Source organism: Pungitius pungitius, chromosome 3, assembly GCF_949316345.1.
Source record: "Pungitius pungitius chromosome 3, fPunPun2.1, whole genome shotgun sequence".
NCBI lineage: Eukaryota > Metazoa > Chordata > Actinopteri > Perciformes > Gasterosteidae > Pungitius > Pungitius pungitius.
The window spans coordinates 27,480,997-27,505,912 of record NC_084902.1 but is presented as its reverse complement, the minus strand read 5'-3'; the positions used below and the strand labels follow the sequence as shown (position 1 = coordinate 27,505,912).

The 24,916-nt window shown below is 44.0% G+C and overlaps 3 protein-coding genes and 2 long non-coding RNA genes across 10 annotated transcripts; 2 read left to right on the top strand and 3 right to left on the bottom strand.

Moving 5' to 3' along the window:
* The first annotated feature begins 2,570 nt into the window (after positions 1–2,570).
* On the top strand, positions 2,571–5,340 carry LOC119223242 (uncharacterized). The gene is made up of 4 exons (XR_009955896.1): positions 2,571–2,674; positions 3,298–3,369; positions 3,719–3,780; positions 5,017–5,340. It is a non-coding gene; the product is annotated as an uncharacterized LOC119223242 (long non-coding RNA).
* Positions 5,341–8,434: 3,094 nt separating this feature from the next.
* On the bottom strand, positions 8,435–11,195 carry LOC134127002 (uncharacterized). Of its 2 annotated transcripts, none has more exons than XR_009955945.1 (4): positions 10,919–11,126; positions 10,042–10,113; positions 9,628–9,692; positions 8,435–8,574 (listed from the first exon to the last, which is right to left on the bottom strand). It is a non-coding gene; the product is annotated as an uncharacterized LOC134127002 (long non-coding RNA). The 2 variants fall into 2 exon arrangements; XR_009955944.1 differs by having other exon boundaries at positions 8,449–8,567; positions 10,919–11,195.
* Positions 11,196–11,607: 412 nt separating this feature from the next.
* On the bottom strand, positions 11,608–14,023 carry LOC119223202 (small integral membrane protein 11-like). 4 transcript variants are annotated; one of them, XR_009955942.1, is made up of 3 exons: positions 12,663–13,127; positions 12,286–12,541; positions 11,608–12,017 (listed from the first exon to the last, which is right to left on the bottom strand). XR_009955942.1 is itself a non-coding variant. In XM_037480383.2 (3 exons), the coding sequence occupies exons 1-2, from the start codon at positions 13,911–13,913 to the stop codon at positions 12,353–12,355; spliced, it is 213 nt and encodes a 70-aa protein (XP_037336280.1). In that variant the 5' UTR covers positions 13,914–14,023; the 3' UTR covers positions 11,608–12,017; positions 12,313–12,352. The 4 variants fall into 4 exon arrangements, 3 of the variants coding, with proteins under 3 accessions (XP_037336280.1, XP_037336288.1, XP_062417430.1); XM_037480383.2 differs by lacking the exon at positions 12,663–13,127 and adding an exon at positions 13,890–14,023 and having other exon boundaries at positions 12,313–12,541; XM_037480391.2 differs by lacking the exon at positions 12,663–13,127 and adding an exon at positions 13,263–13,392 and having other exon boundaries at positions 12,313–12,541.
* mettl21a (methyltransferase 21A, HSPA lysine) lies at positions 13,978–14,963 on the top strand. Its single transcript, XM_037480333.2, has 3 exons — positions 13,978–14,124; positions 14,220–14,331; positions 14,449–14,963. Exons 1-3 carry the CDS (start codon positions 13,978–13,980, stop codon positions 14,844–14,846), a joined length of 657 nt encoding a protein of 218 aa, XP_037336230.2. The 3' UTR covers positions 14,847–14,963.
* LOC119223141 (cyclic AMP-responsive element-binding protein 1-like) lies at positions 14,954–20,237 on the bottom strand. 2 transcript variants are annotated; one of them, XM_037480269.2, is made up of 8 exons: positions 20,084–20,237; positions 18,991–19,084; positions 18,733–18,879; positions 18,398–18,498; positions 18,030–18,169; positions 17,654–17,830; positions 17,401–17,554; positions 14,954–17,291 (listed from the first exon to the last, which is right to left on the bottom strand). In XM_037480269.2, the coding sequence occupies exons 2-8, from the start codon at positions 19,075–19,077 to the stop codon at positions 17,147–17,149; spliced, it is 951 nt and encodes a 316-aa protein (XP_037336166.1). In that variant the 5' UTR covers positions 19,078–19,084; positions 20,084–20,237; the 3' UTR covers positions 14,954–17,146. The 2 variants fall into 2 exon arrangements, with proteins under 2 accessions (XP_037336166.1, XP_037336175.1); XM_037480278.2 differs by lacking the exon at positions 20,084–20,237 and adding an exon at positions 19,907–20,077.
* Between the last annotated feature and the right edge of the window lie 4,679 nt (positions 20,238–24,916).

Genomic DNA, 24,916 nt, shown 5'->3' with positions numbered 1-24,916 from the left:
GTTGGTTGCCTTCAAAAAGTGTGTTGTTACTATGAATGTGTGGCAGACTGTGTCTTTCCATCTCAATCTAGGTAAACAACAGCGAAGGTCAGAGGGTTCATCCTCTCAGGAGCATAAATGTCATGTGACTCTTAGATGTTTCAAATTTGCCCTCCATCAGAGACAAAGTAGAAGTCATGACTCATCCGTGATGTCTGCTTGTCTTCTCAGTTGATTCCTGACAGAAGCTCCAACAACCAGCCTCTAACCTCACGGCTCTTCAACAGATGTTTGAAGATGTTGCTGCTGTGAAACAATGCTGGCAGGTCTTCATGTGGTCCCCTGGGATGATGGCATTTATTCATTCTTTATATAGTCAATTCTTCTTGCTAATTATTACACCATTTAGAAATTTAACATAATCTCTAGTGGAATAAATTATATAAAAATAGAATAGAAAAACTAATCAAATAGGGTTTTAAGGGTCTGGTACTATAAATATATATTGAATCACTTCTTTAAACCTGCCTAGCCTGAATGATACCTGGTGGAAGCAGCAACAGAATCTGTGTTCTAATGAAATGAGAAGACTTCTGAAGCTTTGCAGAACAAAGGGAAGCAAAATACTGTTGTGAAGATAATTAGGAGATAGAAGTTATTCTGAGTGAAGATTGGCATTGCAAACTGACTGTTATTACACAAAGGCATGATGTTGTTTATTATGTTATTACTAAGAAAACACAAAAAATATAATAAAGGTAGTTGGAAAACCAACATGTGTCAATGATTATTTGATCTTTTATTCTTAAACTTTGTGGCCTCTAAATCCAAAGTTGTCAATGTAAATATTTCAATCGAAGCATTGGTAAGATCCAGATAGTTAGAACCAAGGAGCTGAAACCATAGTCAGTCATAATGTGCAATATACACTCACCGGCCACTTTATTAGGTACACCTGTCCAACTGCTGGTTAACACTTAATTTCTAAGCAGCCAATCACATGGCGGCAACTCAGTGCATTTAGGCATGTAGACATTGTCAAGACAATCTCCTGCAGTTCAAACCGAGCATCAGTATGGGGAAGAAAGGTGATTTGAGTGACTTTGAACGTGGCATGATTGTTGGTGCCAGAAGGGCTGGTCTGAGTATTTCAGAAACTGCTAATCTACTGGGATTTTCACGCACAACCATCTCTAGGGTTTACAGAGAATGGTCCGAAAAAGAAAAAACATCCAGTGAGCGGCAGTTCTGTGGGCGGAAATGACTTGTTGATGCCAGAGGTCAGAGGAGAATGGCCAGACTGGTTCGAGCTGATAGAAGGGCAACAGTGACTCAAATAACCACCCGTTACAACCAAGGTGGGCATAAGAGCATCTCTGAACGCACAGTACGTCAAACTTTGAGGCAGATGGGCTACAGCAGCAGAAGACCACACCGGGTGCCACTCCTTTCAGCTAAGAACAGGAAACTGAGGCTACAATTTGCACAAGCTCATCGAAATTGGACAATAGAAGATTGGAAAAACATTGCCTGGTCTGATGAGTCTCGATTTCTGCTGCGACATTCGGATGGTAGGGTCAGAATTTGGCGTCTACAACATGAAAGCATGGATCCATCCTGCCTTGTATCAACGGTTCAGGCTGGTGGTGGTGGTGTCATGGTGTGGGGAATATTTTCTTGGCACTCTTTGGGCCCCTTGGTACCAATTGAGCATCGTTGCAACGCCACAGCCTACCTGAGTATTGTTGCTGACCATGTCCATCCCTTTATGACCACAATGTACCCAACTTCTGATGGCTACTTTCAGCAGGATAATGCGCCATGTCATAAAGCTGGAATCATCTCAGACTGGTTTCTTGAACATGACAATGAGTTTGCTGTACTCAAATGGCCTCCACAATCACCAGATCTCAATCCAATAGAGCATCTTTGGGATGTGGTGGAACGGGAGATTCGCATCATGGATGTGCAGCCGACAAATCTGCGGCAACTGTGTGATGCCATCATGTCAATATGGACCAAACTCCCTGAGGAATGCTTCCAGCACCTTGTTGAATCTATGCCACGAAGAATTGAGGCAGTTCTGAAGGCAAAAGGGGGTCCAACCCGTTACTAGCATGGGGTACCTAATAAAGTGGCCGGTGAGTGTACAACATTTAGTTATGGAAATGTAGTTATTAAATGTAGGAAATTAATTTAGTTTGGACTGATGTTTCCTAATCAAAGTTTTCACTATGACAAAACTCACTTTTATTAAAGTCAGCAAACCTGGTCCGTGACAAAAGTGTTTCTACTTAAGGATTTGGGTTAGAATATCTGTATTCTGCAACATGCAATCGATGGCATTGTTGGGTTAGTCAAACATCGTAGAGACCATAAATCTGTTTTTTTTGTGAATGTTTGGGGCAGATGGAGTCCAGTGGAGTGTGAAAAGTGAATGTGATGGGGGATAGAATACATCTTCAATCAAACTATTAAATATGAATTGACCAGATGGGAGTGATATCGTTACATTACATGTGAAGGTATTTCCCCGATAGGGCCCCTGGTGCTGTAAATGACGTCACTATTTAGCTCAGGTTGACGAGCGGCCCTGATGACGCGTCCAAGATGGCCGCCAGGCCCCTGAGCTGTAACTTCCGCTGCCCCACTGTTCGTGACGATGGAGACCTGATGAAAGAAAGGAGACTGACTGGTGAGTCATGATGTGGACTGAGGGCTGATGAGGGAAAATACGACAAAACCACCACAAACAAACAAATAGAAACACTTGTCGCGGCGTCCATTGCTAAGTGGGCTAACATTAGCTCACGGCTAACTGGTGCTAACGTCTGTGCGCGCGGTTCTTTCGCTGATTTCTAGCGGTCAAATTAACCCGATTCATAAGCGTCCTGTTTGGCTTCGGTTAATAATACCGATTGTAAACAATGAAACGTGACAATCAACAAAAGGGAACGAAAAAGATGGTGGCCATGTGCTATTGTACTTTATATTTACATCTAGTGCTAATTTCCTGTTATATCATCAAATGATTAACTGATTGTTAATAATATCTTTCCATTTATTTACAATCAAAAGGTTGGACCATTTGTTGTCTAGCCGCATGTTTGCTTGTTTTACAACATCATGTTTATCTAGTTTGGAGTTGGCGTTTCTATCCATCCTTAAAGAGCTGCATTTCCTTATGATGAACACTAGGGGGCGCCCTCCATCTATCACATGGGATAGTGCTGCTGTCTCAGAGAAAAGATGGTGTTTTTGTATTTGAATGATTGTGTGACTTCCAAGTGTTGTTTTGCTTCTTTTTGAATCCTCCAGAAAATGTTGGAGGAGCAGCTGGAGAAGAACAAGGCTGAAGACAAGCAGAAGACAGAGGACGAAATGAACAGAGTAAGGAATCCTAAGTGATTGAAAAGTATTGATGATGATTGTTTCTGATTTGTATTTACAGTAGATGGGTCAGAGCTACACCATCCATATAATTACAGTATGTATCGGGACCTTTTGAAAACGTGACGTAAATGTAGTTGAATGTGGTCACTTAACTCCATCATGTGTATCACCAGACACATGGTAATAATATGATCAGATTGTAGGTGTAAGATCCGATATCCCTACCTGTGCTTTGGGTACACGGTTTTGATTGGTTCTGCACTAAAGCTGATGTAAAATGTCTCTTTTGAAATAGGAATCCGAGCCTCTTGAAGCTTGTGTCTAAATGTCTGTGTTTTTTGTCCAGACTGCTGAATGAGCAGAGACTTGAAGGTCTTGGAGAAGACGAGGAGGATGGAGGAACATTTGGTAAGTGTCAACTCAATTATTACTAGTAGCTGTTAAAGTGGTAGCAGGAACATTTTATTTATTGTGGAAGTTGTAGTTTTTTGTGATGGTTTTTGATTAAAAATTGAAATAAAAATAGGCATTCATATCATAGTGCTTTATAACAATGATAGTATTGATAAGAACCTTAAAGAAAAAAATTTAATAAAAATCTTCAGTCATAGTATAGTATTTAATATTAAATCATGAAAATGTAGTTTAAAAGAATACTCAAATTATAGTATGCAACAAGGAAATACAAAATATAGTGTTATATAAAATCATGGTGTGGTATGCCGTTAAAATGTAATCAAAATCATTCATTATGCCGTAAAACGTGAAAAGATTACTCAGTATAATATGCTGTAAAACAAAATCATTGTCACAACAATATTAATAAAATTCATAGAATAGTGTGCCAACAACGTTATTGTATAGTGTGACAAGAGCCTTAAAATAAATGATGTAGTAAGCCAAAGAAATATCATATAATATATATATATCATGTATCAATATAACAAACATCATTAAAGATTGTATAGTATTTTGTAAAAAAGTTTAGTAAAAAATGTCATAAAGTAGTATATTATGTCAAAACATTGTAGTATAGGATGTCATGAAAATGCTTTTTAAATTGTGATATTATTACGTGATGAAATTCAAAAATATTTTAGTATGTTATGTTGGAAAAAGTAGGAAATGATTATACTACAGCTTAATGAATTCATAAAAAGTATTGTACAATATTTAATAATTGTTTTAAAATATTATAGTATTTCGTATAAATTAATTATATTAAAAAGTCTTATTAAACAAGTCATATTATAGTATGTCCTTAAGTATAAAAAATATATTATAGTAAGCCATGAACAATTTTAGAAATGTCACAATATGGTATTTCATAGAAAATATATAAAATCATTGTAAGAGTAATAAGCATCAGAAATAATATAGCAATTTTGTAAAAATTATAAAAATGTACACAAATAGGTTTTTGAATACATCATGGAAAAATAATTTTGATTGTGTGCTAATTAAATTAATTGAATAGTATGTCTAAAGTAAAAAAGCAAACAAATACAAGTATCTGAATTTGGTGTATTTGTTGTAGTATTCATTCAAGTATCTGAATTTGGTGTATTTGTTGTAGTATTCAAACAAGTATGTAAATTTGATGCATTTTCTAATGTTGTGCTTCTCTTCTTTTCTCCACACGAGGGCGCAGTTTCCAGACCTGAGGACGGCAGGTTTCTTCTTCTGCTCTGCGGTTACTCTGAGAAGTAACTTTGACAGTTTGGGGGTGGTTCAACTTTTGTAAAATGGTCACTGTGCAGCTGAATTTTAATAAAGAATAATGTAGCATAACCCCCTGCGTGTGTCTCATTGAAAGCCCGGGAGGAGACGGACGTCTCTACTCTACCGGGGCGATGCACACTGATGATCCCACAGCGGTGGGAATCGAACCCGGGTCTGACGCCACCCAAACCGGGGACAGCGCAACCACGCCACCATGTCATTCACCCTTAATCATGTTTGTTTGTTGTCTTTGACTTCTTCATGTGACCGAACAACCTCAAAAATCACCCACCTGCAAAAGGCTTGAACCCACGACCTCATGCTCACGGGGCAGTCGTCTTCACCTGGAGCTATTTGTTCAGACACATTTGTCTGCTTCATTAAATACTGGTCTTCTTCACTTTGGGTGTTGAATCTTAAAACAAACTGCAGCACACAGGAACCAAACCCACAACCTTCTGCTTACAAAGTGTTCTCTCATCCCAGTGAGCTAACTGATCTGATGTAACCACTGGCTTCATTGTACATTTGTCTCCTTTGTTTGGGCTCTTGGCTCTAAAACCTCTCCATAAGGGATCTCAACCCAAAACCTCTGGACTCCTTACTAGTCATTTGACACTCCACCTGCTTGTGCTTTACAAGATCCACTCAAATGGCCCAATTATTGAGAACTTTTCAAGATGTCACATTGGGAGATAGACCTTAACGGTCACCATGCCCCGGGATCGAACCCATGACCTCCAGCCTCTGGATGAGTCCTCTACCACGCTGAGCTATCACATCTGTGCCGCTGACGATTTGCAACGTCACAAATAGTTCTGCAAACACAAAATCAAACGGTTCATATTATGAATCATTAAGAGTTCTGGTGGAATTGTAGCAGACCTTCCTGAGCCACATTTGGGAATCGATCCTTTCTCCTCAGGGTGCCGTGTGTCAGTTCTCGTCAGCTCCTCATCTGGGTGAGCTAATCCCTGAGGGGGAAACTCGTCCATTTCTTCTGGTATTTGTTCTCCACTCTGCTGAGGAGGAACCTCAGAGGATCCTCAGGATGGATCCTCTCACTTCTCTCAGGCATCAGCGCACAGACTGCGTTGAGATCATTTGCATGTGTGGGTTTTATTCACATACTATACTATGAATACAATTAAATAATGAAATATATTTTTGGTTTTGTCTGTTGAACATCATGTTCTTGCATGATTCCGTTTGGTTTTCACTTTTTCAACTCATCTCATATTCCGTAAAAATGTCTAAAATGATTGAAGCATTGTCATAGTATAGATTGTTGGAAAAACGTATAGTTTGGTAGTCAACCAGTCAAAACAATAATAGTATGGTGGTGGGAAAATTCAACTAAGGTTCAGAGTGAGTGAAGAGAAGGTCTCTGACCTCTCGAACTGGGACACGGTCTGTTGTGTTAAACAGATCCGTTTTGATAACTCAATCAATTCAAGATGAGGACAGTGTCCCAGGAACTCATCTTGAGTATTTATGAGTCAACATTTAGGAGAGCTGATCAAGTCAACAAGGGTTTCTCTTCATCTCCTTCAATCATGGATAACAATGCTCTCTGTCTCTCTGGGATGTGAAAGAGCGCAGTGGTGGCTCCTAAAAATAAATCATCCAAAGCCAAAGGAGGACTCCTTTCAGGAGACTTGATGCATCACTGGTTTTAACTCTGCTACATGCTTGCAAGCATTTAAAAAATGCTCTGTTCAATGATTTCACTTCAGTGTCGAGGAAAATTCTGCTAACATATGGAACGGCATAAAAAAACAGACTGCTGTCGCTAGGCAACTCCACAACGACAAAGTAGCCTCTCTGTCCTCTGTCCTCGTCCTCGTCCTTTGTCCTTCTACATATCTCTGCAGGATCTGACACAGTGAACCACCAGATCCTTATTTCCACCTCTCAGGAACGCGTGTCTCAGGCTGTGAAACTGAAAACACACCTGCACCGACCACACCAGGACGAATCAGCACTTTATTAGCACTTCCTTACAAAGCACTGTTGTAGTTTGGCTTTTTGTTCTGGTTCTGTACCCTCGTTATTGAATGCACTTGGTGCTTTAATAAAAGCGTCAGCTAAATGATAAATATACTCGTAGTGTTTTTGTTTTTCTTTATCAGTTCTTTTGGAAGGTGATGTTCTCTAATATTAGTGTTTTAACAAAAAAATCTAACAAAATCAGAATTCAGCAGGGCGGGGATAATAATTGTCTCAAATGTCTTAATTAAAAATTTAAACTTGATTAAAAAAATAGTCATAGTGTGTGAAAAAAATCCACACATGCAAATGATCACAATGCAGTCTGTGCGCTGATGCCTGAGAGAAGTGAGAGGATCCATCCTGAGGATCCTCTGAGGTTCCTCCTCAGCAGAGTGGAGAACAAATACCAGAAGAAATGGGTGAGTTTGCCCCTCAGGGATTAGCTCACCCAGATGAGGAGCTGACGAGAACTGACACACGGCACCCTGAGGAGAAAGGATCGATTCCCAAATGTGGCTCAGGAAGGTCTGCTTCAAATCCACCAGAACTCTTAATGATTCATAATATGAACCGTTTGATTTTGTTTTTGCAGAAGTATTTGTGACGTTGCATCAGGTCAGCGGCTTAGATGTGATAGCTCAGCGTGGTAGAGGACTCATCCAGAGGCTGGAGGTCATGGGTTCGATCCCGGGGCATGGTGACCGTTAAGGTCTATCTCCCAATGTGACATCTTGAATCGTTCTCAATTATTGAGCCATTTGAGTTTTTGCTTGTAAAGCACAAGCGGGTGGAGTGTCAAATGACTAGTAAGGAGTCCAGAGGTTTTGGGCTGAGATCCCTTATGGAGAGGTTTCAGAGCCAAGAGCCCAAACAAAGGAGACAAATGTACAATGAAGACAGTGGTTACATCAGATCAGTTAGCTCACTGGGATGAGAGAACACTTTGTAAGCAGAAGGTTGTGGGTTCGGTTCTTGTGTGCTGCAGTTTGTTTTAAGATTCAACACCCAAAGTGAAGAAGACCAGTATTTAATGAAGCAGACAAATGTGTCTGAGCAAATAGCTCCAGGTGAAGACGACTGCCCCGTGAGCATGAGGTCATGAGTTCTAGCCTTTTGCAGGTGGGTGATTTTTGAGGTTGTTCGGTCACATGAAGAAGTCAAAGGCAACAAACAAACATGATTAAGGGTGAATGACATGGTGGCGTGGTTGCGCTGTCCCCGGTTTGGGTGGCGTCAGACCCGGGTTCGATTCCCACCGCTGTGGGATCATCAATGTGCATCGCCCCGGTAGAGTAGAGACGTCCGTCTCCTCCCGGGCTTTCAATGAGACACACGCAGGGGGTTATACCAAATTATTTTTTATTAAAATTCAGCTGCACAGCAAACATTTTACAAAAGTTGAACCACCCCAAACTGTCAAAGTTACTTCTCAGAGTAACCACAGAGCAGAAGAAGAAACCTGCCGTCCTCAGGTCTGGAAACTGCGCCCTCGTGTGGCGAAAAGAAGAGAAGCACAACATTAGAAAATACATCAAATTCACACACTGGAATGAATACTACAACAAATACACCAAATTCAGATACTTGTATTTGTTTGTTTTTTTACTTTAGACATACTATTCAATTAATTTAATTAGCACACAACGCAATTTATTTTTCCATGATGTATTCAAAAACCTATTTGTGTACATTTTCCTAACTTTTTTTACATCATGCTATATTATTTCTGATTCTGATTACTCTTACAATGATATTTTTTTAATGAAATATCAAATTGTGACATTTCTAAAATTGTTTATGGCTTACTATATCATATATTTTTATACTTATTAAGGACATACTATCATATGACTTTTATAAAGACTTAGTAAGTAATATAGTTAGTTATCCTATTTTTAAAGACTTTATGAAATATTGTACACTTTTTATGAGTTTATTAAGCTATAGTATAATCATTTCCTACTTTTCCCCAAAAAACATCCTAAAATATTCTTGACTTTAATCACATATCACATTTTTAAAAGCATTTTCATGACATACTATACAATGATGTTATGACATAATATACTATTTCTTGACATTATTTATTATAACTTTTTTCACAACATACTATACCTTCTTTTATGATGTTTGTTATACTATGATTTGATATGTCTTTGGCTTACTACATCATTTATTTTAAGGCTTATGTCACATTATACAATAACTTTTTTTTTTTTACAGCATACTGCGTAATCTGCACTTTTTACGTCCTAATATATGATTTTGATTACTTTTTAACGACATACCACAGCATGGTTTTTACATGACACTATATTTTGTATTTCCTTGTTGCATACTACAATTTGAGTATTCTTTTCAACTACTTTTTCATGATATGATATTAAATACTATACGACTGAAGATTTATATTAAATATTTTACTTTAAAGTTCTTATTAACACTATCATTGTTATAAAGCAATATGATATAAATGACTGTTTAGTCCTATTTTTAATAACTACTAAAAAATCATAAATCAATAATTGAGTTGACACTTACCAAATGTTCGCTCCATCCTCCTCGTCTCCTCCAAGACCTTCAAGTGTCTCTGCTCATTCAGCAGTCTGCACAAAAAACAGAGACATTTAGACACAAGCTTCAAGAGGCTCGGATTCCTATTTCAAAAGAGACATTTTACATCCGCTTTAGTGCAGGACCAATCAAAACCTTGTACCCAAAGCACAGGTAGGGATATCGGATCTTACACCTACAATCTGATCATATTATTACCATGTGTCTGGTGACACACATGATGGAGTTAAGTGACCACATTCAACTACATTTACGTCACGTTTTCAAAAGGTCCCGATACATACTGTAATTATATGGATGGTGTAGCTCTGACCCATCTACTGTAAATACAAATCCGAAACAATCATCATCAATACTTTTCAATCACTTAGGTTTCCTTACTCTGTTCATTTCGTCCTCTGTCTTCTGCTTGTCTTCAGCCTTGTTCTTCTCCAGCTGCTCCTCCAACATTTTCTGGAGGATTCAAAAAGAAGCAAAACAACACTTGGAAGTCACACAATCATTCAAATACAAAAACACCATCTTTTCTCTGAGACCCAATAAAGAAGAAAAAGGAATGATTTAAATGATCAATACTGTTACCAAGTAAAGAGCCTTTCTGCATGTGCAGACTAGAGTTCACTGTTCATGTGTTGCATCCCCCTGATTCAGTTTAGATCTTTCAACCACATAAACACGTCATCCCCGCACAGCAGCATGATCCCATGTGATAGATGGAGGGCGCCCCCTAGTGGTCAACACAAGGAAACGCAGCTCTTTGAGGATGCATAGAAACGCCAACTCCAAACTAGGGAAAACATGTATTGCTTGTTTTATTCCTTAAATATTATGCTATAAAGCATATGAACCACATTGCTTGCAGCAAGCAGCCATTGATAATTGAGAAATATAACAGAAAATTAGCACCACATGTGAACATATAGTACAACATGTACTGTACAACACAACATGTGAACATAGAGCACAATAGCTCATGACCAGTGGGTTTCGTTTCCTTGAGTGGCATTTGTTAAATGCTTAACATCTGTATGTAAGTTAATAACAATCGAGTAACTATAACCAAAGCCAAATAACACGCCATGTTCCAAACACAAATAATGCCTAATATTCATGCATCATGAATCTGGCTGAATTTAACCACTAACTTCAAACAATTCGTTTATTCAAACAGCGAAAGAACCGAGTGCACAGACGTTAGCACAAGTGATATTGTTTTGTTTGTGTTGTTGTTTTTGTTGTTGTTGACACCATAACTCACCAGCATCGTCAGCCGTCAGTCTCCTTTTCTCCGTCTGGTCCTCCGTCCGTCAGCAGGTTCACGAGCAGTCGGGCAGCGGAAGTTACAGCTCAGGTGGTTGTCGGCCATCTTGTCAACCTGAGCTAAATAGTGACGTCATTCCCCCACCGGACGCCATCCGGTAATGACGTCACAATTTAGCTATTTAGAATAATTATCATCTTTGTAGATGTTGCTTTGTCTGTTGAAGACAATGTTCTTGCGTGATTCACTTTGGTTTTTAGTTTTTCAATTCCATTGAAGTCAACTCTATAAAGAGATAATCAAATAATTGTCACATGTCTTAAATATGGGAGCATAAAAGGTGAAATGTCTGTAAAGAACACATCCCTGGTTCCTATAAGAGTAAAATCCCGTAGACATATTCCAGCAATATTATCAAACAATTGCAGAATGTTCTAATTCTTAAAAAAAGAACACTTTTTTCATCAATGAACATATTAAGAATACCAGTAGAATCTTGTAGAGAATATTAACTGCAATACACATCCAACGCGCCAGGCTAGTTATATAGTAATGTTCATATTGTACATGGAAAGAAAATGATACATGTTTGCAGAACTTCAAATAGTGGAAAACGAAATTACAAAGAGAAACCCCCCAGGGCTCCCCTTATGAATTATGGGTAAGGAAATCAAAACGACATCAGAGCCTGTGGAACAAACCATTTAATATAATTACAAAAGTTGGCACAATGTCAGGTGATAATTTACAAGGAATATAACAGAATAAATACCGTGCTGTTTTTGTTAAAAATAAGCTGTCTTTACTACCAGCCACTATTCTCATGTACATGTGAGGTGTATTCAAAAGTGGAGATAGGAGTACAAACAAGGCAGAAGATGATGCCCAGGAAGGAGTGGGTGAAATGACAAGTAGATGCTGAGCCTGCTGTGGTTTGTTTACAGAGTTCATCTCCGTTTAAAAACTACAAGTCCCTCCTCCTGGCCAAGCTTCAGCGACACTGCATGGTTTCTGCTGCCATTTTATTTTTCACGGGAAGGTCCTTGTGTTGGAAACATCTGGTGGCCCCCCATCTTCAGGTCAGTGTTGTGTTTCTCTAGAGGAGTAAGTGAGATGGATCAAAATTAATAACCTGTCAATATGACTGATTCATTTCATATTATTATGACCTTAGAAATTGACAACTGTGACCCCCACACACGTCAAATATCACATGTGCTAATTGGTTATTTGGCTTTAATAATGCTGACCCCTTCCAGGGCGGGTTTTGGAGAATTGCTGCCGTTTTGACTCGAAACAGCATCATCACCTGATGGGATGACATGAAAAATCCAACTATTGCGGGCATGGTGACGTGCATTCACCAGTTTGCACCGATCGGTGTCACGTACAAATGCGTGGAGGTACGGTTCGGCAGCTCCGCTGCTCTGCTCAGTCGTCCTTCTTGTTGTCCAAGAGCTCCTGCGTCTGCTGGGCCAGCCTCCTCTTCTCAGCCAGCTCCTTCTTCAGCGCCGCGTCGGCTTTCCTACCTTGGTAGATCTTAGCCCCGGCGAACGCCAAGCACAGCAGCAGCGTCTTCAGGGCCAGGATGTAGAGGAGGAGGGGGACATTGTCCAAAGCCTGAGGACGGACAGTTAAGTGTTTGAGGACAGCTGCAGAGAAAACACACATTTCGGTCTAGGAAACAGCCGCTAAGATTTAACAAATGTCTGAAGGGAAATGAAAAAGAAAGCTCTGGAACCTTCGGGGACCCTGGTCTCTCCCTCCCAGCTGTCAGAATGGGAGGTGGAAGTGGATTTAGCTCCAAAGAGGGGGAGGCGGTGTGTGACAGAGACAAGCAGCTGCATACCATGTTGCATTCTGGGCTTTCATTTGAAATAGCTCATGCACGCCGTTATCGCTGCCTGAACTCTATTAAAACATTTTAGACGCCGTACGATGACGTTTTAAACCATGTTCCTAAACACTAATCCGTGAAGTGCCATAATATTACATTGTTAATTAGTCTTTTCTCAATGTATAAGCAAATTGTTGCAAAAGTGTCCCCCACATATACGACTAGTCACATAACAGACACGGGTGAAGGAACAGTGGCCGCATGACACCATTAACATTGTTATACCGTAACTGTTATTTAACTCCCAGTTGGCGGAGTTTAAAGTTTGTGACGGACAACGCGAGGCACGCAGATACGCTCAGCTGTAGCATCGTTAGCATTGTGCTAGTGGCAGTTAAGGCAACCTTAGTTAATCGCGTAAGAACCAAGTACGCAACAGGTATTACGCAGCTAAAAAACGAAATAGGATATATATATGAAAACAGTACTGTTGAGTTTATTTACCTTCCAGTTGATCATTTTAACGGCTGGAGCGTTTCTTGTTTACCGAGACAGCCGCAGACGTCTTTAAGCTCCTTTCAAGAAGGCGGGGCTTGTGGTGACGACCCAATCAAAAGGCAGTTTTTGGCGGACGTCACATGTGCTGCATTCATGTAAGAAGTGCTTCGCGTGTCTATCAGTCATTATGACATTCATTTATTTCTACTTTGTGGGGATACACTTGAGCTGGGGTAAAACATATTTCTTAAATGTTATTAACAGTGTTTTTAATTATTGGTTTCAATGTTTATTTATTGGCTGTGCCACGCATTTCGATAAGTCCCATTGTAATTGAATGCATCATAACTGGCGTTGATACAGACTTGAACCTCCTAGGTTCTTGCAGTGGGATGAAATAAAAGCATACAGATTTTTTGGGGGTCCAACATGTTTTTCATTAGCATTCTTATTTACATGTATATACATTTAAATAATGTAGTTTTTCAATAGCTACTTGACATTTGTTGTTACATTTTGGAGAAAGAAAAGAACTACGCAACGCGCTGAACTAGTCAATGCACATTGAGGAGCGTACCAGAAGAGGGCGGTAATGAGTCAGTTAACAGAAGGTAAAACATCGTAACACCTCACCGAAGAAGAACCCGCACTGCGCATCAACACTGTCAAATAACAAGCACACAGCTATGCTATAACGTGTGCTTCCTGCTTCTTTCGCAGCATGGCTCTAGTTCCGTACGTGGAGAACCCGCTACCAGCTCTCTCCAAGCTCCACAACTCGTCGGCGCAGTTCCGGTTCGCCGACCGCGACCTCCGCCTGGCGCAGGACTGGAAGAGTCTCGGGGTGGCCGCGGTCGTGTGGGACGCGGTAAGCGAGGCGACCCGTGTGCAACGTCCGGTTCCCTCCCCCCGTGCCGCCGTTATGACGTTTTCGATTAAACGTGTGTGACGTGTGTTTTGCAGGCCGTCGTCATGTGCATGTACCTGGAGATGGGCACGTTCGAGTTAAAGGGGAAAGGGGTCATCGAACTGGGAGCCGGCACCGGACTGGTGGGCATCGTCGCGGCCCTGATGGGTGAGTCGACTGTCCGGTTGGAAGACAAACGGATGTGAGCAATGCAGATGTGAATACGGGTAAAACGTGCCATTCACTTATCCCCCCCCCCCCCCCACACACACACACACGCTGCAGGTGCCAAAGTGACCATCACTGACCGAGAGCCGGCTCTGGACTTCCTCTCCGCCAACGTGAAGGCCAACCTGACCCCGGACTCCCAGGGGTCAGCGGTCGTGTCCGAGCTGAGCTGGGGGCAGGACCTCGATCGCTACCCGGCCGGGGGGTTCGACCTGGTGCTGGGGGCGGACATTGTTTACCTGGAGGACACCTTTGTGCCGCTGCTGCAGACCCTGGAGCACCTGTGCTCGGACACCACCGTGGTGCTTCTGGCCTGCAAGATCCGCTACAAGCGAGACACGGACTTTTTGAGCATGCTGAGGCGCCAGTTCAGGGTGGAAGAGGTTTACTATGAGACACAAAGGGACATCCATGTGTACAAGGCCTCGAAAGTGTCCCCCAGGGAGGATTTGTGACGACTGGGTATCCGATCCATTCAGGTTCACTGCCTTCTTAGTTGTGGTAATTCACTGTTTTTTTTTTGTTTGTTATACAAATCAAATAAAGATGTTTAAAACAAATATTACCAGAAACACATTTATTAACAGCTGCCAAAAATGTAATATGTGAATAGCTCTAGCGTAATGCACTGTATCATACAAGTTTATGTTGACATTTACAAATTGTGTATACAAAATGAATGAAAAGCAACATAAAAAAAGCACAGTTGTTACTAAATAATCCAACGTGGCATTCCACTATGATTAAAATATACTTTTAGTTCAGTGTGAAGTCTGATTGGGTCACACTTTATAATCCTTGGAGGATGTGTTGAAAGGTGCAACCGAGCCGAGATTTAAGGCTCCACACAACCATTGACGTCTGATTAAATGCATGCTGACGCCTTCAGAATAAAGCAAAACGCGCGCGGTCATGTTGTGATTCACTGCCGTTTAGCAGCGGTACTTTGAAGCAAAATCTGAGAGGCACCTTGTAAGAGTGAGAGGTTTCCCTGTGAAATCGTGTGGGATGATTGTGTGTGCAAGGAAAGTGCGCTGGCCACCTTGTTACCCTAGAAAACTCAATCTGGAGACAAAATGACATAAAGGGGACCTGGTATCTCATATTCAAGATAAAAAACTAGTAATATATATATATATATATATGCCCCCCCCCCTGTAACAAAACCGTGTGGAGGTTCCACCAAAAGACCCCTTAATACCAAGAGATCCATGGAATCTCAAGTCTCCATGAGTCTCCAAAATGTCACATATAGATGCTTCGGGAACAAGTAAGGCTCATTCTTTTTGATCTTCTTTCAAAAAGAATCCATGGGTAAATGGAATTTATTTTTAAAAAACGGATGGAAAGTCCATAGTACAAAAAACTTTTAAAACACAAACTCTATAGTCACCTTTTTTTTTTACAGTCTGGTGCATGGACAAAATGTTGTTAGCATTTAATCAGATTTTTACAGAAATTTAATGGGAAGGAAATTTCCTACAGCTGTGCCGAATGTTTGGTTTTCCCATTTGAAGCTTCCGAAGACTTAAAATGTAGAAAAGGCCATTTTTGTTTTAGCATTGTGGCGCTGTTGGATTAGATTGCTACGACACAACCCAGTCGTTGTAGATGTAGGACTCCCATGTCTTTCAAAAGGCTAAATATCTACAAATAAAATACTACGTTGAGCTTTTTGAACACACAAATCGGGCGCAGTCATACGCTGCCACCACTGGAACTTACTTCAACAAATACAAAAATAAAGCACATGCAGAACAATGCTAAATTAAAGTCAGCGTTCGGAACGAAGCTCCAAACGCACCGGTACAGACCGGAAATTTACCGTCACCTACGGCGACCGTAAAGCAGATCTGCGGGAAAAGTTGGGAATCAAAAACAATGAGCCTTAGTTGTCGGTACACAAACACCGCGTTGCACTCGAAGGATCCCGACTTTGGCCTGTCTTTGTCATGTTTCTTTAAAGCTGCATTTGACATGAAAACCCATTTAGAACTCATCATGAATGGGATGATTTTTGTTGTTGTTGTTCTGGTCGTATCAAGGCAAAGTAAAATAAAATAAAGTAAAAAATAAAATAAAAAAATAGGTCTGACATTATGCAAGCAGACGATCCAATACATAAAACAAAAGACAGCTAAAAGGTTAAAATGTCCATGACGCAGCCCATCTACAGTTCAAAGCATTAGTAAGTAACAGCTGTTAATGCAATGGTACAATGACAAACGATGCACACTAAAGGACACCTCTCCACGTGAGCCAAGTGTCCCGGGGCGCTCCAACTGTAAAAAGGTCCGTCGTCGTTGGCGACGGTTGTCGAGCACTTCCCCGTTGCTGGTGATATCGGCCCGCACCCCGCCCCCCCGTTTTGTCCCGGCCCCCAGTGACAGAGCGCGTCCCATCTGTGGAGGCGGCGGCGGAGAGTCCAGAGCGGCCCCTCGTGGTGCTCGCCTCCCGACGCGAGCACCCTGTCCGGCGCTCTGAATGCCGCGCCCTTTTGGTGGAGAAAACAGAATTGCAGTTTTCGTGAACCGCGGTGGGAGAGGCAGGGCCGATGTTTCTCTCTCCCTCCCTCCCTCTATCTCTTCCTGGGGAGTTATTTTTTACAGATTTTTCAGCAGTTTTTAAAAAGAAAGCCAGAGTAGAAAAGGGTGGTGGGGGTTGGCGTCCGGATGCATGGCTCTCTGCTGAGTCTCTGTACATGGGGACCTGCGGGCCCCCGGTCGATGCCCCCGCCAGGCGTTTGGTGTCCTCTCTACTCAGATTTGTGGCAGTACAAGTCTTTGAGGGCTTTGAGTTCCTCGATGAGGGTCTTGTTCTGGTTCTCCAGCACAGCCACGCGGTTCTCCAGACACTTGACGTACTCCTTCTTCTTCCTGCGACACTCCCGGGCGGCCTCCCTGCACGACATGAAGACAACGCGTGAGCAGACGTCTGTGGAGGTCTAAAACGTGCACAAATGGCTCCCGGAGACGGTCACCATGAAGGTAAACACACAAGAACTCCTACCTGTTTTTCATAAGTCGGACCTCCCTTTTGCGCGTGACTTCCTCGGTGCCTCCTCCCGAGCCCAGTGCGGGGGACGTTGCCATGACCACCCCGGGGGTGATGGCGCTGGTGGGGGCCGTGCGGATCTGGTAGGCCTGGACGTCCCCGGAGGCGGCTGATGGGACGGGCGGGACGAGCACAGTGTTTGCGATAACGACGCTGACCGGAAAAACCGCGTGCTACAGCGGAGCGCTACGTGACATCATCAGCTCACCTTGTACGACCACCTGGTTGCTAGGCACTAGGATCTGCTGCCCGTCGGATGTCTGGGCGTACTGCAGGATGGTGGTGCCACCCTGGCCCGCGTTGGCCATGGTCAGCGTCTGCATGCCCTGCACTCCATCCGTGCCGTTGTTGGCCAGCTGGATGGCCCCGCCCTGCGTGATGGCGACTGCGGAGGGACGTCGTGCTTGAATTAGGTCTCGAGCATAAGCGGCGTTCTGCGAATCCAACGCGCGGGTCGTGCAAACGGAAAACAGCAACGCAAGGGGGCAGCGGCAAGTCAACCCAAATCCTGGGCCTGCAGGACATCCTGCACGTTCCAACACAAGCCCCAAGCCTCCTGTGTGGCGGGATTTAAAGGCACTTACTGTACTGCCCACTGCTGGTCTGATAGATGGGGGTGGGCATGGTGACCGTGGTGATGGGGGGTGCCGAGTCGTCTTCGGACTTCTCTTCCTCAATGCGAGGCACCGCTGGAACGTCCGACGACAGATCGTTGAGAATCTTCCTGAAGATTGAGAAAAAGAAAAAAAATTGTCCAAGACAAATCTCAGTCTCTCTCTTATGTACATTTACAGCCTTCTGCCATAGAAGCCGGGTCGGTGGCTACAAAGGAAGAGCTCTTTCACAGACATGCAATAGTGTCACAAAACATTAATCAAACAAGGCGTCCATTGCTGGAATGAAAGAGCTCCTCTGGGTTGATTATGTATCCGTGATGGGCTGTCACACAGACCTATAAGAGGGTCGCCTGGACAGGATCTCTCGCCTCTTCTGACAATCTGTGACACTGTCTACGGACTCCTGAGAATCTTCACTCTCACCAACGGTTGAAATCTGCAAGTGGACAAAAACTCATTATACTCCAATTTAAAGATGGGACGCAACAAGGAAAAAGCTGGCGTTGGTATTCTCAGACTGTTTTTCTTCACTCCACATGGAAAACAATCCCTGAGTTCAGTATGTAAACATATTTTCTTGCATTTTAAAGTTCCAAGTACCTCTGCAATGTTCTTAGGTAACAGGCAAAGAAATGATTGCGTAGGCAAATAACTCGTTGTGTTCTCTCACCTGTACCGTCTGGACCTGAGGGGACTGGATGACGGAGGGCTGGGCCGCTTGGATCACTCCGTGCACCTGGACTGTCTGACCATTAGGTAACTGCACTAGTGTGACGGTGGAACCGCTGGTTGTCAACTGGCCAGCTGCTATGGACGCCTGTAACCATGGCAACACACAATCATGCAGTCGCTGAACGGCGCTGGAGCAATTGCTCTTATTTTGAAAAAAAATTAAAAAAGATAATTTAAATTGTTGATTAATATTTACCTGGGTCAAAGTGACGTGCTGGGCCTCAGACTCGGACACAACCGTTTCACCACTTTGCTGTGTGTCTGCTCCAGCCTCCATTGTCATTAAAAATCTGTAAAAAGTAAGAGTCTCCTTATTTGGATATGCACCATCATGCTTGAAATAGAACTGTGTGGCACAAAAAGAGTGATATAAGTGGTGTGCAGAGGAAAAACAAAAAAAAAAGCATCCTGTGTGAGTCGTGCATTGCCCCACAGTGATGTACAGGAGGAGGGTGTGGTTTAGCATTACGGGCTACAATACAATTTACAAGTTACTTTAATAATGAACATAGTCCAAAAGCCTGTGGCACAGCTATATTTAGTCATATTCTAACAAGTCTCGCCCGTCCTCGGCTCTCCTGGGAATTACATCTAGCACGAAGCTAGCTGGCTTGAGCTTCATTGATACCGTTAGCATGCTAAACAGCTACCGTTAGCATGCTAAACAGCTACCGTTAGCCTGCTAACCAGCTAACGTTGGCTAGGGGAAAATGCAGTGCAAACACATTTAGCCGCCATTTATTCAAAATCCCCAATCTGTAATCCAGCTCGTTTTTTAAAAAAAGAGGCTCGTCTGGAAGCATGGCACTTTGCAGTAAAATCAAACTGTTTTACAACACAATGAGGCATTAATGCAACTAATATCGCTAAGTTGCTAGCTGTGAGCTAGGGATGGAGGGAAAATGCATGCTTAGTAAACCAGTTATTTTTGCAACTAACGTTAGGGGATTCTTTCTCCACTTTCACTGACGAAATTGTTGGCTCCACTTTACGTGAGACCAACACCGTGTAAAACGTGAATTAACTGAACACGAGCCATTGCTTCTGTAACTTATTCCTAGACAGTTTATTCAAAGAAAATCCAGCCTTCAAGCCCACTCCCATATTAATACCTATGTCTCAGCAGTGTTGAGAGGCAGCGAGCCCGGCAGAGACTGACTCATTTTGAGAGCCTCTGCAACACCGCCGCCATGATCTCTTTGTTGGCTTTGTGCGGATACTAGGCTCAAATAACTTCATCTGGGCAGCCATCTATCGGTTTAGCAAACATCGGATGCGTTTCCTCTTACCAACACAGACTCGCTTCGTCACTCCCGGGTCTACGGCGCTCCACTTTTATTCAGACCGACACGTAAGAGACCGCGTCAGGCTACACCTCCGTCGCGTCACCGAGAACAACAACACGGAGAGGAGGACGAGGGAGACGACGACAGCGAAAATCAGCTCGACCGACGGCACCCGAGTCCAGGCGGAGAAGGCCGGAAAATGACGGAGGCTGCCGAGGTGGCGATCAAAAGTCGCGGCGATAGCCGAAGACCGGCCGGCTTCAAGCTGAGCCGCATTGCAAAATCACGAATCTATAAAAGACCAAATAGTGGCCAGATATTTTTAATCTAAATATTACTTTACTAGAGCGAATCGTTATCATAACAATAATAAAACGTCCCATTATGTAAGTGTAAAAGAAAACTATGATAAAAAAAGGATTTATGTAAATTGATGTTAATATAACAATTTTAGTTCTTTGTGTTTTATCGGAATGTCATCACAAAATTCAATGCTTTCCGGACGGTTTAATTTATCGTAACCCATATGTTTTTATTCATTAAACATTTTAATTTTCAGCAAACTTCAAGCGCGTTGTTTTACACGGGTTGTAATTCACAAACTGCATTTCTCTTGTGGTCCACGAGATGGCAGCAAATCTCTTCTTTATTGTCCCCCACTATGAGCGCCAGCAGTACCCCATTACAAGTTTCTTCTCTCCAAGCTTTATAGATCTGTGAATTGGATTGATTTTAACTGTGACACTGGCTTTGTATCACCAAACCATATTGTGATTTTAATGAGAAACCTATGTACCATTTACAGCTCTCGTGATTCACATTACGTTTACTTCTCCTTGGTCGTGCCATTTAGCCATAAAATTTGCTCATTAACTCTGTCACTAGGTGTGTGTGGGTCAGGACTGATGGTGCACGACCGAAATGGCTTCCAAGCTGTGGCAGCTGGTCAAAATCCTGCAGGGAAAATGAGACTTCAGACCAATTTACGACCATCATCTATGTGCGAGGTCATTTCGGAGGCCTCTTAAAACTCACAAACAGTCACACACAAGCACACACACGTCAAGCCCATCTTTGCGTGTGGAGTGATTACCTTTACCAGTTGTGCAAAATATTCACTGCTGACCGGACAAATTGTGTCTCCTTTACCATGAAAACTGCCTCTATTTGCAGTTTTACATTTTGGTACTTTTCTCTTCAAAGTGGAGTGCTGATAATGACTCGTGCAGTCACCCATTCATCATTCAAACGCATCTCTTATAGCATAAGTACGTGTCACAAACCAGCCTCCTCAATCCGTTCCAGAGTATTAGTCTATAACTTGATTGCACATTGATTTCCCTCAATAATGAGCGCCAGAGGATAGCCTTAGAGAAGCCTAATTAGCCTGCAGTGGAGCGGTTTAACTGGTTATCACTGCATATGCACTTTCCTGTGCAAGCTGGACACATTCAGAGTGTTTGCAGTGCTCCAAAGAAAGAAAAAGAAAGAGAATCACATCTAACGTTTATATTTTTTCATTGTTTTGCACAAAGAAAACGTTACATTGGAAGAAAAATAAAATCCCCATTCACCAATTCATACCAAGCTTTCATGAAATAACAACAACATTTAACTTTCTGTAGACCTTGTATGAATGCGTTTTGATTTGGTTCTCTCATCATCACATCACAGTCACGTGGTGGGGGGGTCGCCCTGTCTGGTGAACAGGGTGGGGCATTTCTGATGGGGAACCGGTGAGTTCTGGCGCGCAATGTGTGACTGCGAGGTCCCAGCCCCCCCCCCCCCCCCCCCCCCCCGAGCCCCTCGCGGCAAACGACCCCGGGCTGTAAATCACGGCCGAAAGCACCCACAGTCAAACAACGCCACGGACGTCCAAAATGGTGTAGGGGGAGGGGGGTGGGAGTTTAATCTTCGGCATATGAAGTGGAGACCTGACTCCAATCCATAGCCCTATCCTGTTCCCTTAAACCCAGCTGTCAAAGCCCCGGGCTTAACACAAGCCTCCCAAAACCCATCCACAGCGAGCCCTATGACACTTTCTCTTTCCCCAATTCGTTCTTCCCTCGGTCTCTGTTCCTGGCGCGTTGTTTTTAACTCACACGGTCGAACGAAATCGCGACCCTTTCCAGATCGTTATCTCCAACAAACCCCCCCCCCCACCCCCGAACTGCAGCACAATATTGAGTGTATTGCCTGATGTGTTCTTTCATCATTGTAGTCAGATTTTAAAAGCAGTCCTCAATCAAAGCGAGGGGGGAAATATCACACCTGCCACTCAAGCAGGGCATTATGGGAGATATCATTGCTTCGGGGGGCACGCAGAGGGCCACGCGGCTTCGGTCCAGAGAGAGGCTGAATACGGAGACTGGGGGGGGGGGGGGGGGGGGGCACGCGGTGCATTTGAATACCGCTGACCTTATATGCACGCTTTTCATTGTAGGCTGGAACTACCTGAATCGAATATGAACCAGTGCACCTGGCAGAGGTTGCCATGGATACTGGGGCCCCTACAGTCTCACAGCCTCTCTCTATCGCGCGCGCGCACAAACACACACACACACACACACGCATACACGCGCGCGCAGGGTTCTCGAATCTGAAGATGTGAGTTTCAGAGATACCCGGCGAGCAAACACTGTGCGGCGCGGCGGAGTTATCTAACACGCTGAGATTGTGCTGACCCGGACCTCGCGCTAATCTAGGCTGCGGGCAACAACGTGTGTTGGGCGATCTCAATCAATCCGTCAAGGTGTCACCTCCCTCCCTCTCTCTCTCTCTATCCACAACCCCCCCCACCCTCCCCCACCCTCTTCCCTCCCAGCCGCAAGGATGTCTTTTCGCCTGCTTCCCTCCCCCCATGCTTCTTCTGTCTGACCGTCCTTTCTTTCTTAAAGGTTACCCTTGGAGGCCGCGTTAATACAATATTCAAATGATGGTGCATACCCGGAAAGAGTTGTTGTTTTACAGGAGATACGCGCAAAACTTTTCATTCAGGCTGAGCGTAGTTTTTAGCTGCGGCTGCAGCTGGCCTGTGAAAATGTTTCTCCTCAGTTCCGTTGACCTGCAGAGATGTTCACTGTATGGTGAGGGTTCCATGGGAGGTCTTCATCAGACCAAACTCACAGACGAGGCCTCTTTTAGAGAATCCTGATTGACGACACTCCAAAAAAAAACACACCGCTGATTTCCCTCGTTCCATTTAAGCACCGACTTGTAACTCTGGGTTCGATTCTCACCTGACGGTTCGGTGGGTGTTCATCGTCCTTTGGCCTCGCGCAGCCTCCTCCCCCCGCACCGTGAAATTGGAGTTCTGTCCGAAGCCGCCTCGTCCCGTGAAGACGCCCCGTCAGTAATCTGTGTTCTGTGGAGAGAGGGATATCAGCTCCCTCGGGTACATCCATGCCGGAGGTAGGACACGTGTGGTCCAAACCCGGCAAAGGGTCTCTCAGGTCTCCTCCTCGCGTATCAGCAGCACAAGTTCAAACAAATTCCTTCAATGTCAGAAGGGGAAAAAAAATGCTCTCGCTTTTAGCACTGAAAGTGCATTTTGATATTTTCGCATTTGATGTACGACTTGCACCAGCCTGTTTTTATCCTTAAACAAAAATCAACACCCCCACCCCCCCCTCCCCTCCCCCTCTCTGTGAGGCAGTAGGAGGGCAAGACAGAAACACACTCATGATGGGCTAGGTGCTCGAGTGTGTGTGTGTGTGTGTGTGTGTGTGTGCGTCTTGCCGCAGTGCTCCTTCCCGTCACAACATGTCATTCTGGACACTATGACTCCCAGCAGAGGCAGACACTGCAGCCCACTGACACAGAGCGTAAGGTCATCTGTCAGACCCAGAAGGATACTGTGTGTGTGTGTGTGTGTGTGTGTCCACCACCACGTTGCCTGTGTATCTCCTCCATCCCGGTTCGAGACAACGCGTGCGTGTGTGATTTTTTTTTTTTATTGCGTGTGTTTCGATCACTCGCAGCATTGTGTATTTGGGGGGGCGGAATATGAAGACCCCGGGAAGCTGTCATTCACGCGGTCAGCTCACAACACCCCCCCCCCCCCCCCCCCCCCTCCTCCTTCTGCTCGAGTTCAGAGGTTGCCATGGCTACCGGCGTCCCGGTGGGAGCGCGATGTGCTCTGGCCCCCGGAGCCGTCGGAGCAAGCGTGCTCGTAAGAAGGAAGGGTAAGGGGGCTGGGGGGGGGGGGGGGGTGTGCTGACCTTTGACCTGGTCTTGCTAATGGAGAAGTGAAGCGGGGGGTGGGGGGGCAGGGCTGTGCAAGGGTTGTAAATTTGACTGATCCTCGCTGGGGATTGGCACGTGGGGGTGGGGGTGAGGGGGGGGGGGGGGGGTGCTGGGGGGCCTTTGAGCTCCTGAGCTCGGCTGCCTCCCGGATCTCAGAGGGGCCCTGGGAGAGCGAGATAGCCGCCCTCTAATCCGCCGAGTCCCTCTCACCTTAACCCCCCCCCCCCACCCCCAACCCCCCCGCCCCCGTGTTTCCCCAGATAGCGCATCTTTTTGTGTCAGATCGGTGCAGCTGTCACCGCCGCTGCTTGTAAGGACGATGCCGGCCTTTGTGAAGGTCTGCGTGCGCGTGTGTGTGTGTGTGTGTGTGTGTGTGCGTCTGTGTGTGCGCGCAGGTCACAGTGAAATATCACAGCGAGCCAAGAAAGATGCTTTTACAAAGCGAGGAAGGTACCCGTGATCCAGGGAATGGTGCAAATAGCACGTTAGCTGATATATTCCAGGTGAGAAGAGTCTGGGTGTTTTGATAGAATTTGCTAGAAGAGATAATATCGAATGTTTCATTTAACAGAAGGATTCCTGTTGATTGGC

Excerpts from the sequence above, each read along its gene's own strand:
- mettl21a (XM_037480333.2), top strand. The coding sequence starts at position 13,978 with ATGGCTCTAGTTCCGTACGTGGAGAACCCGCTACCAGCTCTCTCCAAG. Across the intron at positions 14,125-14,219 it reads CCGCGGTCGTGTGGGACGCG|GCCGTCGTCATGTGCATGTA; the intron begins GTAAGCGAGGCG and ends TGTGTTTTGCAG. Across the intron at positions 14,332-14,448 it reads CATCGTCGCGGCCCTGATGG|GTGCCAAAGTGACCATCACT; the intron begins GTGAGTCGACTG and ends CACACGCTGCAG.
- LOC119223141 (XM_037480269.2), bottom strand. The coding sequence starts at position 19,077 with ATGACAATGGAGGCTGGAGCAGACACACAGCAAAGTGGTGAAACGGTT. Across the intron at positions 18,499-18,732 it reads CTCAGGTCCAGACGGTACAG|ATTTCAACCGTTGGTGAGAG; the intron begins GTGAGAGAACAC and ends GTCCACTTGCAG. Across the intron at positions 17,292-17,400 it reads GTCCGACTTATGAAAAACAG|GGAGGCCGCCCGGGAGTGTC; the intron begins GTAGGAGTTCTT and ends CATGTCGTGCAG.
- LOC119223202 (XM_062561446.1), bottom strand. The coding sequence starts at position 12,773 with ATGGTATGCAGCTGCTTGTCTCTGTCACACACCGCCTCCCCCTCTTTG. Across the intron at positions 12,542-12,662 it reads AGAGACCAGGGTCCCCGAAG|GCTTTGGACAATGTCCCCCT; the intron begins GTTCCAGAGCTT and ends GTCCGTCCTCAG.